At 41.0% G+C, this 19,403-nt stretch overlaps 1 protein-coding gene across 11 annotated transcripts in view; it reads left to right on the top strand.

Annotated features, from left to right (window-relative positions):
• Positions 1 to 19,403, top strand: part of MCF2L (MCF.2 cell line derived transforming sequence like) — a 172,101-nt gene that overhangs the window by 81,973 nt on the left and 70,725 nt on the right. For all 11 annotated transcript variants that reach the window (XR_012584078.1, XM_074561141.1, XM_074561206.1 and 8 more), the window contains one exon: positions 18,122 to 18,205. Coding sequence is in view for 10 of the 11 variants with exons in the window: in XM_074561141.1 (XP_074417242.1) it covers positions 18,122 to 18,205 (84 nt within the window). In the remaining variant the exon portion in view is untranslated. The remainder of the gene's footprint in view (positions 1 to 18,121; positions 18,206 to 19,403) is intronic.

Here is a 19,403-nt window from a genome sequence, read left to right as displayed (position 1 = left end):
TTTGAATATTGGTGCAGAGCCAGGAGTCCTCTTTTCCTCGCCCCAGTGTAGTCTGAGTAGCCGCATCTCGTTGCGGGCGCTGCTGTAGGGAGGTACCGCTGCTTGTGAAGTTAAAAAGGTCAGATACATTTCTCTGTTGGCTTTTGCAGCTGTGGACAGATGGAACTGTCACCAAGTACTGCAGGATAAAGTGTTTTACTACTAACTCCTGGGTGATTAAATTTGACCTGAAGAAAAGTCTGGTTTTTGTGTCTCTCTGAAGTGAGGAACCTCGGTAAATCCCGCAGCACGGTGAAGGAGAGGCCTGTGATCAAATACTTGTGGGAGCTTGTTTAGAAAGCACATGTAACTAGAAAAATATAAACTGATTGAAATTCAGTTCCCAGGACACCAAAAAGATACAATTTTGAAATTAGAAATGGAAACAGATGTATGATAACTGCATTCAGTGGCCAGACTTCTGTCATGGTTTGTGAAAGAAACTCTAAGTGTAGTCATGAGGTCAGAGGTGCGCCATCCCTGATAGGGTGTTACACTTCCTTAAAATTTATTGAAGTCTTCTTTTGCTTTTTGTTTTACTTTCCAGATACCCAGTGTAAGGGCTGCGTAATCCTCAAAGCTCTGAAATTTATTACCGTCGTACAGTGCAAGAGTACTTTTAAGGTGTAATTCCTCAGTAGCTTTCCTTATGTTTCTTCCTAGCAATATCTTTTTGAAAGAGATTGCAGGCTTTATCCTATTAATTGAACAGCATCCTTCACTTTGAAGTGCTCCAGCAGCTATTGGTATTACCAGCATGCTCATTTTCATGGAAGCAGTGTCTGTCTTTATGAATAGGAGCTCTCACTGTTTTTCTCTGACCACGAGTTTTGATTGCTCGTGTTGGCTTAAATTTAGGTTTGGATGTGATACAGGGGCCTTTTTTGGTGACTTAGCATCTGAGTTGAAAACTGCCAAAGCAGTTTAAAACGGGTTAGTTTTGTTGCTGCATGGAGATTTAACAAGCTGCTTTACGTAATAGATTTATACAAACACATATGTGTGTGTGTATGGATGTATAATGTGTATATAAACTTATTTTCAATGCTTTGGAATCTTTTGATGTAAACCAGAAAGAATTAGCAATTTTGAATGCCTGATGACTTTAAAAAGCACGAGACCTTTTTTTTGCATCCATTCTTTGGGGAAAAAAAAAATCAAGAAGGATTAGAAGGAGAAAATTAATAGGGCTTTTAAATAGTCTGGTATGCTAAACTAGATGCCAGCAGATGCATCATATTGTCCAACGTCTTCCAAACTCCACGCAATTATAAATGCTGTGGTTACAGGTACAGAATGACAGAATGATGGAGGTTGGAAGGGACCTCTGGAAAGGTAGTTAGGTATACGAGTTAGGTATCTTTTGCGGGTTTTTTTTTAGAGAGAGTATACATTTACATTATGCTAAAGATGATCCTGTAAGGATAGCTTTTGTCATGCTGAATCCCACAAAGTGCCACATCGTTTTATTGTTGTGCTTTTTGCGAAGTACCTCACCCCTGAAGGAAAAATATGTTTAATAATTATACTATAATGTTGAACTTATCAAACTTTAATATACTTTACCACGAACGTTGCCACCCTTGTGCTGCACACTTGCACGTGCTTTATTAAGCAGGTGCAGTATCTTGTATATTTAAGCCACAGTCGCAACTTCCTTCTCTGCGTTTCATGAAATGAGGATGACGCCGCCTTTTACCCTCAATTGGCTTTGCATCCATCCCTTAACAGCTTCTCCCACAGTGTTTTCCTCTGCTCTGTGGGCTGGAGTATGTTGCTCACAGCCCATGCTGAGGTGGCAGGGAGAACTTAACCTGAGCGTAGAGCATGAGTGGAGTTGAAATTGTTTACTTGCATTTATAACATACCTGTTACCAACATACACTTTCTCAGGAGGGTTGTTGCTCCTGTGTGTTTTAATACAGCTTAAATTTGCCCCTATGTTCTTGTTGCTAACATGCGTGCCCACGTACCACAGTTTTCCTCTCCAGTTGTGTTTCAAACTGGATCACAAAGGCCAGGGAAGGGTTTTGGCTTCGACTCGTTTGTTCTTTCTTGCTGCTGTTCTCTGAAGCACACAGCAAGGAGACCAAGTATTATAACTATGGAGCAAGCATTTCCCCCACGCACGCGCTCCTAAATAGAGCGCTAAAATAAAAATGCATTTGGTTACTGGCAGGAGCCCCCTTTTCCCAGGAGGGTGTTTCATACTGTGCTTCACAGGAGCCTGTAGCGTCTCTAGCCCAGTGAGATTTTAAGCTCTCTGTACAGAATGGAACTGCTAGGAAAAAATCACCTTTGCCTGAACCACTGTTTTGCCAGACAGCTGAGGCCAATTTCCACAGCGGCACCTTGTGTGGGCTCCTGTCCCTCCGGCACGGCGGGAGCAGTTTGGTGATCTTAGCCATGATCATTATTATTAGATCCTGAGTGGTCCAGGAACTGTGGATTTAGGAGATTTGAAGGCTAGAAGGACGCTAGGTGGGCACCTGGAGAATGAATATTATATGCATCTGTTGCGCTAGTCCCAGAAATTGGGTTATTTTTAAACAAGTACTTGGTTTTCTGAATTACTTGCTCCACTGTTTCCTCTGCTTCAAAATCTGAAGACAGAAGCCTGTTGGGAGGTGGCTGTCCACGTTACATACAACATGAAGGGGTTGTGGAACAGGCAGTGGTGATTAATATGTGGGTTTATACTTCCCCTCTGTCTTGACAATGAGAGTAAGCACAGCCAGCGTGCTGGAGGTGGTTCTTTTTCCTCTTTTACATTCATGTTTTTTTGTTTTGTGTTTTTTTTTCTTTTTCTTAAGGAAGTAGCCAGCTTGCCAAAATATTAGGTTCCTCTGTCTTAACTTGAATGGGTGTGGGTGAAGGTGATACACCCTTCTCAAAAAGGTATCTCCTCTTTCAGTTGTTTTTAATGCCTGAAGGAAGGCCATAAAGCTTCCTCACCCTCTCTTTGCGTGTTTGGAGAGCATTCCTATATCATTGCGTAAAACTTGGGATAGTTAGGTTTTAGCAAACTCCTGTTAATATTAACAGTCAGCCAAGCATGTTGCTGAGGACTCTCGCTAGCAAATGTTTGAGACTGGCTTGGTGCTATTAAGAAAGAAATGAGTATCAATGTGTGTACTTGCATATGGCATGTCATATGTAGTAGGATTTGTAGCTGCTCTAGGACTGTTCTTCCTGGAGCCATGTTGTAGCACAACAGCTAGAAATAAAATGCTGTGAATTATGATCTCTGTCTGAGGACTACAAGTCAAGATACTGATCTAGGAGCATGCACCTCCGCCGAGCCGGTTGGGTGACGGTCCTGGAAAGGAGGGAGTACGGGCTTAGAGCCGAGACCAGATGTAGATCCTGTTTCTGACGTCGCAACAAATGCTGTTACCTGATCCAGGTTAGGTCACTTACTCGGTCTCAACTTTCACATGTCTGAGTATTTACAGGACTTGTGGGAGCGGTGTGGAGACTCATTCACTAATTTTGAACTCTCTTAAAAATCAAATGTGCTAGTAATGTCCTTGCAAAATACAGAACAGTTAAGTAAAACATTTCTAGGGAGTGTTACTTCTTTTGAATCTACCTTTAATTAAAAACATCAAATATTGCTTAGGAAACTCTTGGGTTTTGACATAGCATGAAATGTGATGGGCCCCAAAATGAAATAGCAGAACTTAAACTAAATTACCTCAGTTAGATCCTTCAGGTCGCATTTTAATGCTCCGCACTGAATAGCGCTGCTAGTATGGATGGTAGAATTAGTACAATACAGCTGACTGGTTTGGGATTATCAACAGTTCCTGCCCCATGGCGGATGAGTGGTGAGAACACAGATATGGGGGCGCTTCAGAAAATAACCTCTGGTGTGGTCTGTGTGGGACCTGGGTTTGTTTGGGTTGGTGTTCGTGGGAATGGTTGATGGCTCAGGAGTGCTGAAGCTAAAGCTGAGCTTTGCCCCATCTGTAAATGGGATTTTGTGAACAGATGTAACCATCAGTCCAAGCTTTTTATCCTCACTGGCCTCTTTCCTTGACCTCTCTTGATGGAAAAGGGCTCTTTATCACCATGAAGCGAGGAAAAACAATCTGTTTGTTTTCATATGGTTGTTGCTGTCACTCCTGCACATTGGTTCACTCTTTGTATTGGCGAGTCTGGATTGCTGGTAACTAATCTCAAGTGTATTAATTAACAGGTAGTCTGTCACTGGGTGATTACTTTAAAGGGTCAAGTAAAGCAAGACGACTGAGCGTTCACGTCTGAAAGATCATATGGAATATTTTGGTTATAGTTGATTTTATTATCTGTTGCCTTACTTCCCATTTTCTTACGAATAAGATTTGTGCATCTTGTACTAATGTGACATTGCAAGTTGAAAGATATGTCCTTTTGGTGGTTCCTGCTGCTTTAGGTAGGCTCCTTCATAGGGAACAGGTGCTTGATGGGTTTACCACCAAGGAAAACATGCCAGTTTGGTTCCGCCAAAAACACGTGGTGAGAATTCCCTCACAGGTAGGAAATGATGGATGCGTATCTGAGGAGCTTTTTAATGAAAGGCTCATTGGAAAAGGAGATCTGTCCCTTGTGCAGTTAGTTTCCCTGTGTGGAGAAGGGGTGGGTAGTAAAAAAAGATGACAGTGATGGATTTACTGGATCATCATTTGTTAAAACTAGGGCTCTTAAAGGGAGGTTCTTGACAAGGCACACTTAGGATTAGTTTTTTTAATGCATTCTTACTCTGATAATGTTTGAACAGTACACGTGTACACATTTAAAGCAAACAGCTTGCATCTAATACATGCCAGCGCTTTATGCAGGAAGAGAAGTGGTAAGTAACCAGCAACCAGCTAGCCTTTCGGGGGACCTCTGAGCCTCCTGACAGGCACAGTTGCTCTGCATGTAATTTGAAGAAGGGTATTGTGTCCCTGGTGGCTTGGCTTTGACTGAAAGATGGAATTTTGCGCTCTCATTTTGCACTGAAGACGGGCTCACAGATAAATAGGTCACTGTCTCCGGAACTATTTTCCACTAAATCGATTAGAAGCAACATGACCTTAAGCCTGATCTCCTTGCTCTACAAAGATATTGCTGAATTGTGGCTTCTTCTGAAGAAAAGCACAGGTGTGTCTAGTCTTTCAAATTTGCTTAGTTACTTGATTTCAGGTCAGACGGGAACTCTGTCGGATAACATTATCCTGCTGAGGAAAATGGGATGTGTTTTAGTACAATGACAGAAGTTGTACTCATTTTGTGTACATTCATATATAAATACAGTTTATTGTTACGGGGGCGTGTGTGTTGTGTCCTTGTGTAAATTTGCAGTGTATCTTTTTATTTGCAGAGGTATTTCTCAGTATATCAGACCTGTCCACTAAATCTGTTCCTGCATTTTACATGGGATGTACTTTTTTCAGGCTTCGCTCATGCAGTGATTATGGCGCTAAAGCTTTCAAGGAGAACTCGCTGTTGCGAAGAGCTGTCCTGCTGTTTCTGAATTACAGGGGGGTTTAATTTTCAATTCACTGCATTTTATGTAAATCTCAGATACATAATTTTTCCTGATTCCTATTTGAAGTAGAGAAAAAACAGTTTCTTTTGCGGGATACAATTTGGCATCCCCTAGTTGTTAGTATAGGAGGGTTAATCTAAAATGCATTATTTCTTAAATTCCTTCAGTCAAAGCTTTCTATAGGAATCTTGTTTCTGTTAAGATATAATGAAACAGTGGAGATATTATTTGCTGTTAATAGTGCAGCTACAGTCCATTGCAAAACTGAAAGCGTGTTTTGTGGAATAAGGACAAGCAAAAATTGCTTCCTTATTCTGGTGCTTGAATTCACATTTCCAGTTCTGTTTTCCGCTTCTGGTATGCGTGACTTGCAGAGGAGGACCGGAGAAAGAGCACTGAGTCAATGGACTGATGTCTATAACCTTCCAACGTTGTTGCTTTTGAAATGTCAAATTTAAATGAAACAGGTATGTGAAGGTGGCTCTTCTAACTAAAGGGTGGATCTTGTTACTAATCTTTAATTAGTATTACTAATTAAATTATCAACATGTGAGTCGGAGTGCTCTGCTTCTCAGTAGTACTCCATGCTACTAGGGATGGTACCAAAAGGCATGCTGCTTAGGAGGAATGAATGAAAGATTTAAGAAAGGTGAGGCTAACCAGATGGAAAAGGTGGAGGGATTAATTTGGTCTTTATGTGCATCCTTGTCTGTGCTGAGAGGGGAGGGGTGGATTTAGGAAACGGATGATTATTGTATGACAGAGGGGATGTCTGTTTTTAACTGCAGAACCAGGGAGCGTTTTGTGTTAGATCAGGATGGTGCATATGTAGCCACGCCAGGACTATTTGCATAAGTTGCCAAGTTTAAAATAGGGGGGGTTAATCTGAATTTGATTACTGAGAAATAAGTAAGCAGGGCTGCTTTTGTTAGCAACTACCAAGGCTTGATTTTCATCTGTTGGCTGCCACTGCTTCTTGTGGGCATGTTCAGCGTGACAGAGATCACTCGTGTGATGTTGTGCTGAAAGTGGGCAGAGGGTTTGTCCCTTTCCCCAACACTGTTCTTTCCTTTTCCTCCTGAGCACTATATAGGGGTGGGAGGGTTTGTGTCTACGGTCGGCAGAGTGAAGGAAATGAAAGCCAAGGGGAGGTCTCAGATACCCATCTTCCTATTTCTATACTCAACCCTGTGACGATTTCCAAGGAAAACAATGTCTTCTTAGGGAATTGCTTTGTCAGTCCACGTCAGGGAGTGAAGGGAGGGAGATGGGGAAAAGGATGAACAAACTGAAAAGAGAGGATTGGTTTGGGCACGGCACAGGACTCAAGTCTCTGTTGTGCTTAAAGACTGTGCAGGTAGCTGTGAGCAATGCTGGTTCTGGTTTTCAACATCCAGACGGGGGCAAAATCATCTCCTGTCTTGTAGGTACATTGCAGGACTAAAAAGTTTCTGACGCGATTTGTGTGTTGCAGTAGCAGGGTGTGGAGCCGGCACTGCCTGTCTGTGGCCGTGAATCTCCAGAGGTTAGCAGGCTGTCTCCAAGAGACAGGATCCCATGGAGGATCCCTCATAGAGGTTCTCCTAGTTTTCTTTGCAGGTAAGAGAAATGTGGAAAGAGGATAATTGTAGTCCTGGCAGAGGTCTTCAGTGTGTGCTTGTAATTGAGGGGACTTGTCCTTAAAATATTGCTGTCTCAGCCTTATGTGCAATGAAGGTGGACTCCCTTCAGCTGCTGGAGTCAGGCACAGCAGAGGGGAGTCACATGTTGGGGAATGAATGGTGCAGGGGGTGAATTGACATAATTTGCTACATCTCCATGTTAAGAACATGCCAAAGCTTTATCTGAAAGGAGGAAAGCAAGGCAAGTCATTACCACGCTTGTTTGCCTCTGAGCTGGGTATGATATGATCTTCTCAGAGCTATAGTACTGCAGTGGGAAGGGGTCTGCTACTGGGTGATAGTTTTGCATCCTATGAAGCCGTTGTTGACGTGGGACCCTTCTAGAGGGTTGTGAATGGTTCTCATGAAACCAGAAAGCAAAGCTACTTCATCATGACACTGGGATATTCCCTCTTTCCCTGTTTTTTGGAAGAGCAAGTTTTCTTTTTTTGCTTTAGTTTTGTTTTCCAGCAAATTGATATACCGTGGTATACCATGGTATATCAGTTTGGTGGTAGACAGATTTTATTAGCCTGAGATACAGCAGGCATGTCAACATAACTAAATTTTAGCCTATTCTGTATTTATTTTTAAAGTCAATATATAGAATTTAGTATACAATTTAGTTTGTATGTGTTCATTTGTTGTACAGTAGTGACACCTCTCTTGGAAGTTTCTCTTTTCTTTCCAGAAATGTGAGGTGGGCTTGGGGACTTCTCACCTGGAAATTGCTTCAGAATTGCAGAAAACTTAGGTTGGAAGAGACTCCTGGAGGCCACCTAGTCCAGCCTCTTACTCCAAGCAAGATTATCTGTAAAGTTAAATCAGGCTTCTTGGAAACTTGTCCATCTGAGTTTTGTATCTCTCCGAGGGTGGAGATAGCTCAGCCTTGCTGGACAGCCTGTTCCAGTGCTTGGCTTTTCTCATAGTGAATTTTTGTCCTTGCATTCAGCTGGAATTTCCCGTGCTGCAACATCTGACTATTTCCTCTCATCCCTTTGCTGTGCAGAGCTTCAGTAAAGACATTCACTCTTTTGTAATAAATGCTAGTGTCTTTCAAAAACTAAAATCAATGCTCCAAACTTCTACAGAGCACTTCAGTGGTGTTATTGAAACCTGGGACCTAGGGTCTGGTTTTTAAAAGTAAATCTCCATCTTAACACCGCTGATGTGACTCTCTTTTGTTCATTTGGCTTTTTGTGTGTTTATTTTAACCTGCCTTCAGTCTCAAAAGAGCAGTGAGGCCAAATGGACTTCAGATGAGAATACCCACCACCAGGGAAGTTCAAGGTCAAAGTTTGCTCTTTAGCTTCTTCACTGCGGATAATGTATGAGAGGTTCTGCCTCTCGTCATTACTGTGTTACCTTGATGTAAAGGGAGACTTATATGTCTGTTTCCTTAAATGCTTTTATAGATGTTGTTTCTCAGACGCTTCTCTAAGTATCAAATATTCAGAACCTTTTTCCTTTACATGGCTTTTCTCTAAAAAATGCAGCCCTACTGCGTTTCTGTTTTGTGCAGAAGACTCAAGGCCTTTGAAAATGGAAGAGCAGTCACTCACAGTGCTTTTTAAAGACCCTGGCTTTTATGAACCTTCATTCCACAGAGCCTGTGGAATTGTAGCAAGAAGTAGTTCAGCTCCCCTGTGCTTGGTCTGGTTTTCTGTTCTTATGCTCAGTTAGGTGAGAGGAATTGTGGAGGCCATCTAATTCAGAATAAGTGATGTATCTATTCACGTCTCAGTTTAAACTTGAGGGTTTTGTTGGTTGTAAGTTCTAAGCAAGGATTTTGCATTTCACTTGAAATGATTTATGGACCATGGCTTCTCTTGACAAACAGCAAGTTGTTACTTTTTTAATACGCTTCTACTTTGTACTTGGTACACACAAAATAGGGAATTTTGTGTGTGTGTGAAGCTTAAGTATTTCCCTGTATGCCCCAAAGGGCAGATTTTTTTAAGAGAAAGCTGTCAATCTCTGGACCTAAAAGTCTAGCAAAACAACCTCTCAAATTAGAGGTAATATCCAGTTAGGCTGTTGCGCTTACGGAAACAGAATCTAATGGTTTTTCGCAGATGAGACACCAAAATAAGTCCAAGACGTTATATCTTCACTGATCTGTTTTGCACAGTCAATTTCGATCAATTTTGCTTACAGGGCCAGAACTTGATTAGTCATTACAACCATGTGCCAAATTCTCAGATTGGATAATGAATGGATGCTTCATTTGAGACCTAAAAGAGGTGAAAATGGGGGTCTATAAAGCAAAGGAGGGGAGGCTTCTGCCCAGCCTCTAGCACGCTGCCTGCAACATGCTGGATGTGAGCAGCAGAATTGACCGTCACATTAAAGGACTCTGTAGCTGCCCATGGGAGATGCTGAGCCACATCCTGCCTCCATATTACCCAAAGCAGTTAATATTAGCAGAGCTTTAGAGAGATATGTGATAGGTTTCATCTTTTTAATGGTATTGGGCAGTAAGCCACAGAGCTTCAAGAGCTGCTTCCTTAACAACTCTGTCATCTGTGTGGTAAGGTGGGGCAGCAAGTTTGGTTATGAAGTCAGCAACCTCTTCTTTGTAAGTCCTCTGTAGTCAGAGTCCCAAGAACTGGGAAGTTTACAGACACCTGCAAGTAAATGTTTCTTAGCTGAAAACTAGTACTCAGCTCCAAATAAGCCACTTAAGTGAACACTTAGCTCTTCCTTCTCGCTCACACCCAGGAAGTGCTTCACATCCCCTTTCAAAACATTAGTTTATAGATGTACAGTTCTATGGAGAAATGTGCTTGTGTCAGAATACCATAAAATGTATAATTTGTTACAAGTGACTCTAGCCATCTTCCGTATTGTTGAAATGATAAAAGTCAAGAAAGACTTTTTATCAAGGCCTGCAGTGACAGCATAAGGGACTATGGTTTTAAATTGCAAGAGGGTAGGTTTAGATTCGATATAAGGAGGAAATTTTTTTATGCTGAGGGTGGTGAGACACTGGAACTGGTTGCCCAAAGAAGTTGTGGATGCCCCATCCCTGGAATTGTTCAAGGTCAGGTTGAATGGGGCTTTGGACAACCTGATCTAGTGCAAGATGTACTCGCCCAGGATAGGGGGCTTGCACTAGGTGATCTTTGAAGGGCCCTTTCAACCCAAACCATTCTGTGACAACATCACAATTACTAGGACTGCTGTATTTTCTCTCTGGAATAAATGTGTACAATAAGCAATGAGATTTTGCCACCTTTCTGTTCTAGAAAAGTGACTTTAATGTTCAGATCAAGAGTAAAATCACGCATTGTTTAAAATCTTATCTTGCTTCCAAAATATCACACAAAAATAGCATTCAATTTAGTAGAATTGCCAAGTATTCGTGCAGCTGGTCCTGTGCGTGTTGACCTTTCAGTTAAAGCTTTGGGGTGTGGCTGAAGATATGTATTTTTCTGCAGAGGGAGGGTTGAAAGCAGGGGGTTTCAGTGGAGAGGAATCTTTGGTTTGGTTGTCTGAAAAGATGTCCACTTTAGCATGTGTGTTTAAGCTGTGTGATTGCATCATTAGTTTTTAAGTCACGCTGAAGATGAGTCCTATAATTCGCACGCGGTTTATCTATTCAGAGTTGATCTTTCTATTTTCCATATTTGTAAGACTCCCTCTTCTTTACAAGGCCTTAGTATTTAGAAAACAAAATTCCCATAATGATTTTCTCAGAGCATTAAATCTTATTAAATTCCGTTGGCAAAACCTACTATTTTTGTTATTCTGTGGAGACTTGCTTAAGTACTGAGACACATCTGGGTCACTCACCTTCTTATCACTTAAGTGCTGGCTAGGGAAACATATGCTGCTTCTCAGGCTGTATATAATACTTCTCCATATAAAAAGGCAAAAAAATCTTTGATTTTTGCAAAATATGCAGCATGTAGGTGATTAAGTACATCTAATACTTTTGAAATATTTTTGTATGATACGCTCAGCATGATTTGCAATATTAAGGAGTTAATGATGCTGCAGTTTTGGCAATATTTTAACCCTATTTTGGGAGCGTGGTTCCTAGCAGTCTGAAACTACCCTGCAAGAACAGAAAAGGGTTTACCAGCTGGCTTGGCTTTCTTCAGAACATCCTGGAAAGAGGATGAGAGGAATATCTTTGTTGCAATAGTAGAAGCACACCATACGCACCGGGTCAATTTTTACTTTTAGGTAGTAAGTACATGTGACGGTGTTGCTGCCCTTGATTTCTAAGTCCTCTTTGTGGCTACCAAAAATCTGTGCTATAAAACAGCTGTGTGGCATGATTCAAAGTTCCCCTTCCTTCTCAGTTTGGGAAGGGAGTAATTATTATGACTTGAAATAGCACGAAGAACATCTTTCTCACCAAAACAGAGTAGGTGCACTTACGCACTATGTGGAGCAAAAGCATGACAAAACAGACTGGATGCTATAACTGGTAACACTTTCAGATTTCTTGCAAAAATTGCAAGATCTTCTTCCCCACATCCTCATCTTCTTCTAGGTTTTTTTTTTTTTCAAGTACAGAGAAGTACTAGGTCTTCTTGTTGATCCCTAGGTTGACTTCCTAATTGTTATATCGTTTTCTTCTAGTTACAGATTAGTTAATGTTTGATCAGTCTTGTAAACCATATTCAAACCTAAAGCTGATCCCTAAGAAGCTGTGGGACTACAGAGTATATGAGTCAAGTAGGTGTGACTGATGAAGCAGAAGAGGAAGAAGCTGTAGCATTTAGCACTTGTAGTATCCTGTGAGTACACGGGCTATACGCGGAAGAGAGAGCATTATACTACTTCTGATGTTTGTGCTTTGAGGTGATAGCATTTAGGCAAACTAAGACAAAGAATTTTGTTGCCTTTTGCAAAAGGGGAGGTGGAAGAAGGAAGAGAACAAAAACAAGTACATCCTTTGACATGCATGAGTGGTCAAATCCAAAAATTTTAGAGAAGACTTTGAAAGAAACCAAAATCTTGGTTGGCTCTCAAAGTGTGCTTTTAAGCAGTTATTTCATAATTTGAGTCAAGAAAGTGGGAGCTATTACACTTATTCTTGTCTTATGCCAGCCTAGCAGCACTGCATTTGCTGTACACCTCAAAATTTTTTTTTTGAAAGAAGGATCAGTGATTAATCTCCCTACCTGAAATTGAACCATCATCCTTGTAGCTTTGAGATAGTCCTGTGCCAAATCTTCAACTCTGTGATCACAAAGAAGAAACAGGTGGACTTTTCTTTAATTGTGACTACAGGAAGCAGGAATTTATCTGGGTAAAGCAGGTGAGTCAGTAGGCATCTATATAATACAGAGACTTCTTCCTGTTTTTCTGTTATTTCACCCGTGAACAAGTTCCTGACCCATGTATTTAAATTCTAGAATTGCAGCTTTTTGGGGTTATTTTGTGTGTCTTCTAAGTAATTGTGGTGTTCTTCAGGTATGATTAAAGCTTAGTTATCAAGTCTCATTTCAATGGAATCATTTAAATATTACCAAAACTTAGGGGTTATGAAAAGTGCTGCAGAAATATTGTAGACTCTGTGAAAGATCTGGATGGTCAAGGCTTCTGATGCATGAGGCATTAAAAACACCACTCAAACAGTAAGTGTCTCTGTCCACAGGCTTATAATAGAGAGAACGTCACTCCTAAGGTTTTAGTTTTTCTTTGGCAGTACAGCTTCCAAGTCCTGACTCAACTAGATCCTTATTTAACACTGAAAATATATGGGATTCCAACCTAGCCTATTGTAGCAATGGGCTACACGGTTGTGCTGTTCTGTGCATATTGTGGCAATAGGCTATACAATTCTAGAAAATGAACTGATGTTAGTAATGCCCCAGAAGAGGAAGTATGATTTTCTGAAAAGAAAAAAGTATTTCAACTTGAGCATCTCTTTTATGCACCAGGACTCTTGAAAGGAAACTGTCTTTTCTGACTCGGGGAGGAGATGGGACGTGTAGGCTGTTAAGCTTTTACAAGTAAAATTCTTACATCTCTGTATCATTTAAAATATTTTTTGGACACTCAGTGGCATACAAAGCTGTTTGGAGTCCTAGGTTGCTTTATTTCTATTTGTGCTAGCAATTGGGATGCCGGTGGAGGTGAAGAATTCGTATTTCCTATTTGCTTGGGATATTTTAGCTCACCAGAAACAAACAAGTTGCGAGAGCACTGTTTTACCCAGGTGATAATTTCCTTCCTAACCTACACTTTAGCAGAGATGCCTTTTACATGAAAATTCCAGAGGTTTAATCACTTGCTTTCCCTGGCCCCTTGTTTTGATGGCAGTGAAGTCAAATAAAATAGAAGTGAACTCTTCCTGAAGATATTTTGGGCTGATGAGGTTTTAATACTTAGTTTATGATCACTCGCGTGAACTCCATCATCAGCCCAGTGTGGCTACAAATAGCACATGGACCTGAGGAGCTCGGTCTGCAGGTGTTGTGCCTGAGCACACCTAGCACAGAGCTTGCAGGCATCATCACTATTCAGCAGCGATTTTTAAAATTCAATTTTAAAGCTGGAGAGCTTTCCTGCCATCTTGACTAGCTAATTAGTTTCATGTAGCTTAGCGCAGAAGAGGGCTATCTTCACCAGCTCGGCTGCTCTGGCCCTTCCTCCTTAGGGGGGGTACACAAAGGAGCTGACTGTTAGTGATGGTGATTGGGAGGTGAAGATGAAGAGGGAAGAATGAGGAAATGAAAGGTTTGCCTTGGGGCTGAGAGAGATGAAGGGACTGTTCTGAAAGTCATTATCTTGCATTTATAATTACCAGATGGGAGGGTGCTTCACATGAAGACCCCCTTCATAAAAGGCATTCAATTCTTTGGGTGGGTAGGCTGTTCCACAGGAGAAGCAAAGCAAAACTGGTTGAGAAAAATACATTTCTTCAACTTAAGGCATGAGTTTCATAGAGAAGCCATAGACACAGTTACAGGAAAATCTTGTGGACTCATCAAGAAAAAGGAAGAGGAAAAATGGTTTGTTGTGTGCTTTATGGTGCGCTACTGGGATCTGTGCTGAAAGGCATAATTGTGTCCGTATGTGTAGAAACAGGTTGGCTTTCAAGTTGGTACAAAGTAATGGCCATAGGATCTCATGCAGACGTACTCAAAGGGTGGTGTAATTCCAGCTGGCTCAGTGGGAATTGTATTAAACCCATTACTAGAGGGCTCATGAGTCGTGTTGGGAGACTTCCTTCCATGTGATGTAGGTACCGTGTGTTCAGACTCCTCTCAAGCATTGTCTTCTGTGAAAATGGTTTTGCTTCGGCATGTCAGGCGAACTCAGAATGATGATGAGTTTCATTTTGATCGGAAAGAAAGAGGAGCCTTTTACCAATAAGTGAAAACCTTGGCTTGAGTGACATTGATCGTTTTCTCAGAACCGGGTTTCTTTAGGGCTTACTGGCACCAGGTAATTCAAGCACAAGTTATCTTTGTGCCCTTGTGCTTAAATCTGTCATCCTGCTTCATTTGAAATGCAGTCAGGAGCCTTTGATGGGACGGGGTCAGGCCCCCCTAAGCCATCTTCCTCCATCATAGAGACAGAACTATCAAAGCAAGATTTAAAATTGAATTAGAAGGTTATATGTCCGCAAGACTGTGGTTCACATTTTTAAAGAGAAAGGATTTTTTTTTTTTAAATGAAATCCACTTATTTAACTAATTCCTCTATGTTAGCAAGATGACAATTCTGTCCTGTCTTACACATAATTTAAATGCTAGATAATGTGTTATTTTTAAAGAACCTATAGTTGTTGGCTTAGAAAAAAAACATCTTTGTGCATTCCCAGCTATTATGTGTGTTCAGTTTTAAAAAATGATAAAAAAAAAAGCAGTAATAACTTTACTGAACCTTATTTTACTGTTTATTAGGACCCACAATAGCAGATGAATTATAAATCCCACGAGCTTGATTTTAAGCAGACTACTCTGGAAAACTCTTTAAATGAGCTCTTCAGGAAAGACTGGATATTCTAGCATGTTTTGGTGTAAGCATCTCTTTTCAGTTGTGAATGTTAGGTACAGTAAACCAGCCAAACTCTTAGGTCTCTGTTTTGAAAATATTATGTAAAGCAGTCAAGGCAGAACAGGGAAACTCATGGGCTGTGTGAATGTTAATCCATGTAAGCGGAAGCAGAGTTCAAACCTATAAAAATTCCTTAGAAAATATGAACAGATTTTCAGTAATTCTGTATTTTAATGTGCGCTTAATTAGCTTTACTAAAATGGAAAGTGCCCTTAAAGACTGTAGCAGGTGGCAAGTTCTCTATTTAAAGAATATTTCCAAGAAATTATTTTCCCCAAAGTCTAAGAGTGTAAGGAGCGCGTGCCCTCACAGTCTGTTTAGCATGTGTGCCTTTTGTTACCTTATGCTGCTAAAGAAATAGCATATTCAGATAATGATGGACAAACCTGAAGTGAAATCAGACTCAGTCCCAGACCAGCTGTGGTGAACTCTCTTTTCTAGACGGATGCAAAATACAAAGGAAAATATGCAGAGCCATGAGTTTTTACAATTGCATCTTTTCTGAAAGGAGACAGGGTATCGGAGAGGGATTTCTGTCTACATATGTGAGCACAAATACTGGGTTCAGGTGTATCCTGTCAAGCTGCTGGACGCAAACTGTTCAGCAGTTCCAACAGTTGCATTTTCTTGCATTGTTTTGTACTGCTAGTTGTTATCTCAGCTGTTTCAAATTATTGAATATCTGCTCTGATGTTTAACACATATTCTGCCTCCTGAAGAGTGTCGTGAAACCAGATCAGCAAGATGAGAAGGGGGCTGTGCCTCGGTGGAAGAGAGAGCAGCAGAGAAGGCTTCTGGAGGTTCTCCACCAGTGAAGAGGCACAGCGTGCAGCTCCTCCGGTGTGCTGACTGCAAAAGCTGCTGTTCCTATCGCAGAGAACATTGGGCCAATCAAATCTAGACTTGCGTCTTTACCTGGCAGAAGTCAGAACCGCAGTGGGACTGATCACATGGATACATGAGGAAATAGTGACCATTATGTGTTTGGGAAACATAAAGAGTTTCCCTGATTTAGGAATATCTTGAGTGCTGTGTGTCACGTATTTACTTACATATGCAAAACACACCTATTTTATTACATGCTTATGCTGCAATAATGAAAATTATTTCTGCCTGTGACTGTAGGCAGGATAGCATATTACAAAATGATGACATTGTTTTCCTTTCTCTCATCTCCCACCAAAAAATTAGGCGTTGATCCTGTAATAGGTTATATTCAGGTAAATGGGTCCACCTACCTGCAGACATTGGTTTGCCTAGAATCAGGGGTATTTAGTTTCTTAAACACTGGTGCAGGAGGACTCCTTGTATTAAAAAGCACTGACAGCAAAAATAAAATCTAAAGTCCTTTTTCTCTTGGGGGGAGATGTCTCCTCTTCTGGAAATTACTTGTCCATCTGAGACAGGACTTTTGAAAGATCTGTGTTCAGTTTTTTCTTTAAAACATTAGGATAATGACATAACTTAAGGTCTGGATGAAATATGACTCAACAGTTAAACGTATCCACTTATGGATTTGGCAGCATGGTATGCAGAGGTCTTCTGATCAAGCAGCAGTTCACCGGATGCAGAAAAATAGCTCTAATCAGTGTGTGACCTTGAAAGTGGTCATGGGTCTTCCTCTGCCAGACTGGCCGAAAGAGAACAGAGAAGTTCTGTTTCCCAGTATAAGTTGTTGCTTATCTGGAAGAAGTAACTGAAAGTAGGGGGTTTTAGCTGTTCTCAAATAATTACAGTTCTCAGAATTTTGCGCACATGAGAATCACTTATAAAAGTGAGCGGCTCTCCCCTCAAGATCTAACATTTGAAAGATCTCAGTAATAGCACGTCCTTCCTTGAGGGCCAGAGCTCTACTTCTGTTTGATCACCTTATCCTTAAGGCAGATGACACTTAACCTTACATCACTTTTAGGTTTTCACTTACTTTTCCTCTGAATGTTCACAGTTCTGAGTGTCAGATTTGAGTCTATCTATCTTAATGGCATTTCAGCATACATTAAAAATAAAGCTTCTCTACATAATGCCAGGTTAAAAGAAATGTTGAAAGCCAAATCATGAAAATGCTAGGTTATCCCTTCACTGCTTTTCAATGAGGGTAAAAATGTAAAATAATTCATGCAAAAGAGTAAACCTTTTTGTTTCCTTGTTTAAAAAAAAAAAAAAAAAGAGAGATATCATAGTTTAATGAACGCGGCGACTCTGTCATGTGGTCTTTATCGTGGTCAGTGAGAAGGTTAAGGTTTCTGCTTGACCTCTGGAAATACGCTGTGGGAAATGCCTCTGCTCAAACACTGTGGTAGAAAATTAAGATTTGGGAAAGCAGTATGTTTGTCATTAAGCTAAAGTGTAAGGGCTGAGATAAAAGATTAAGCAACGCTTTTAGCAGTTGAGCTGTGAATGTGTGTGTTCAACATAAGGATGGCCTTTCAAGCCCGTTCTGCCTACCTTATTGAACATGGTTGCCTTGAGGTATTTGAACACTAGACAACAGGCTAGAGAGATCATAATTTTCTCTTTTTCATGTCAGTTGAGAAGGTTTTAATAAAAATTGAATTTGATATCTAAAAAAAAAAACACTGTTTAGCATCATTCCTGAAGACTATTAGTTCTACAGTGTTTGGTTCAGTGACATCCCATAGTGCTTCCAAGTGTCAGCAAATCCACATTACTTTACTCTTTTATCAATATGCTGTTCAAAGAAAAGTTTACCCTTGGCAGACACTTGAAAGACTAGACAGTTTCACATATTTTTCAAAACTTGAATAGTTTTCTGGGTGTTTGTGTTATAGGGATGATTTTTTTTGATGTCTGCTGTGAAATTTTACATAAAATGACTTTGCAATGCAAATATTTCTTTTTTTTTTTTTTTTCCCCTCCACAGATGAAATCATGCATCAGGATATCGTTCCCCTCTATGCTGCAGATATTCAGGACCAGTTAAAGAAACAATTTGCTTACCTGTCAGGTAAGACTATTGCCTTCTACAGACATTGCTCAGCTGTATGGTTGGGCCTGTTGTGCTTTCACAGTTTTTGAGGTCTTGTGTAGGAGAAATTCATATTTTATGAGCAACTCAAAATACAGACTACCGAGACTTGTTACTCAAGGATTTTTGAAAAGAAGACTTTTTTTTTTTAAAAAAAAGTATAATAGGAATTTTATATTATAGTTATTATATTTTATATTATAGTTAATTTTCTGGTATCCAGGATAATGGGCTAGAATTGAGGGTAGGATAAAAAAATAAATGGGGGAAAACAAATAAGGAAGTGCTGATGAGCTCGGTACAAGAACATGTAGTCTCCTGTTGTCAGTGCTAAGGGAAATGTGGGTACTTACCTTGACCTCCTCAGTGTTTGAAGCTGAGATGGTGCTCAAACACTGACCTAGAGCTCTCTGAGATAATTGAGCCCTCGCTGAGAGCTGGAGAGTGCAGTGTGGATGTGCTGGTGATTGCTGTGGTCTTGCAGGCTACGCTGCTGCTGGCTCTGCTGTCAGGTTCAATACTGAAGCCCAAGCTGACACCTTGGACTTGACCCAAGTAGTGTCTGAGCGAGTGCCACAGTACCCCGTTCCCCCACAGCCTCAGTGCGAGGGGTCAGGTGTTGTGTAGCACCAAGTTCTGGACAGAGTTTGTGGCTTGGTATCACCACCTGCCTTTTGCAAAGGAACCGGCTTTTAGTCATAAAGCTGTCTCTAAAAGCAGCACAGCCATGTTCACACAGCACAGAGTGTCTTTGATGCCCCTGGATAACCTGTGCCAGGTAGGTCATGGGGACCTGTGTTTATCTGCTGTGCAGGTGTCGGGCTTGGGTTGCTGGGCTTGGTCCATCTCAGTGCTGGAACCACAGCTGGCTGCTAATGGGTAGAGTGAGACAGTGCCTCCACTCACTGATCAGGCCGTGTGGCAGGTGTCTGATAAGCTTCTGTGTTTGTTTTCCTGTCCTCTTGTCTATAAAACTCTTGCAGGTGTGCAACAGCAAACTTGCTGGAGTTATACTGCCCTGCCCTGCCCTCCCTCCAATACACAGAGAGGGAGGACATCAGTGGCTTTGCAGAGCTGACCTGCTTCCTTCAGCATAAACGAGATTTACCTCTCTAGGCTGAAGCTGGGCTTTATGACTGTCCCCTCTTCCTTTCAATCCATCCCTGTGTCAGATCAA

Source organism: Larus michahellis, chromosome 1 (assembly GCF_964199755.1).
Source record: "Larus michahellis chromosome 1, bLarMic1.1, whole genome shotgun sequence".
Classification (NCBI taxonomy): Eukaryota; Metazoa; Chordata; class Aves; order Charadriiformes; family Laridae; genus Larus; species Larus michahellis.
This window is presented reverse-complemented; position numbering and strand designations above follow the sequence as displayed.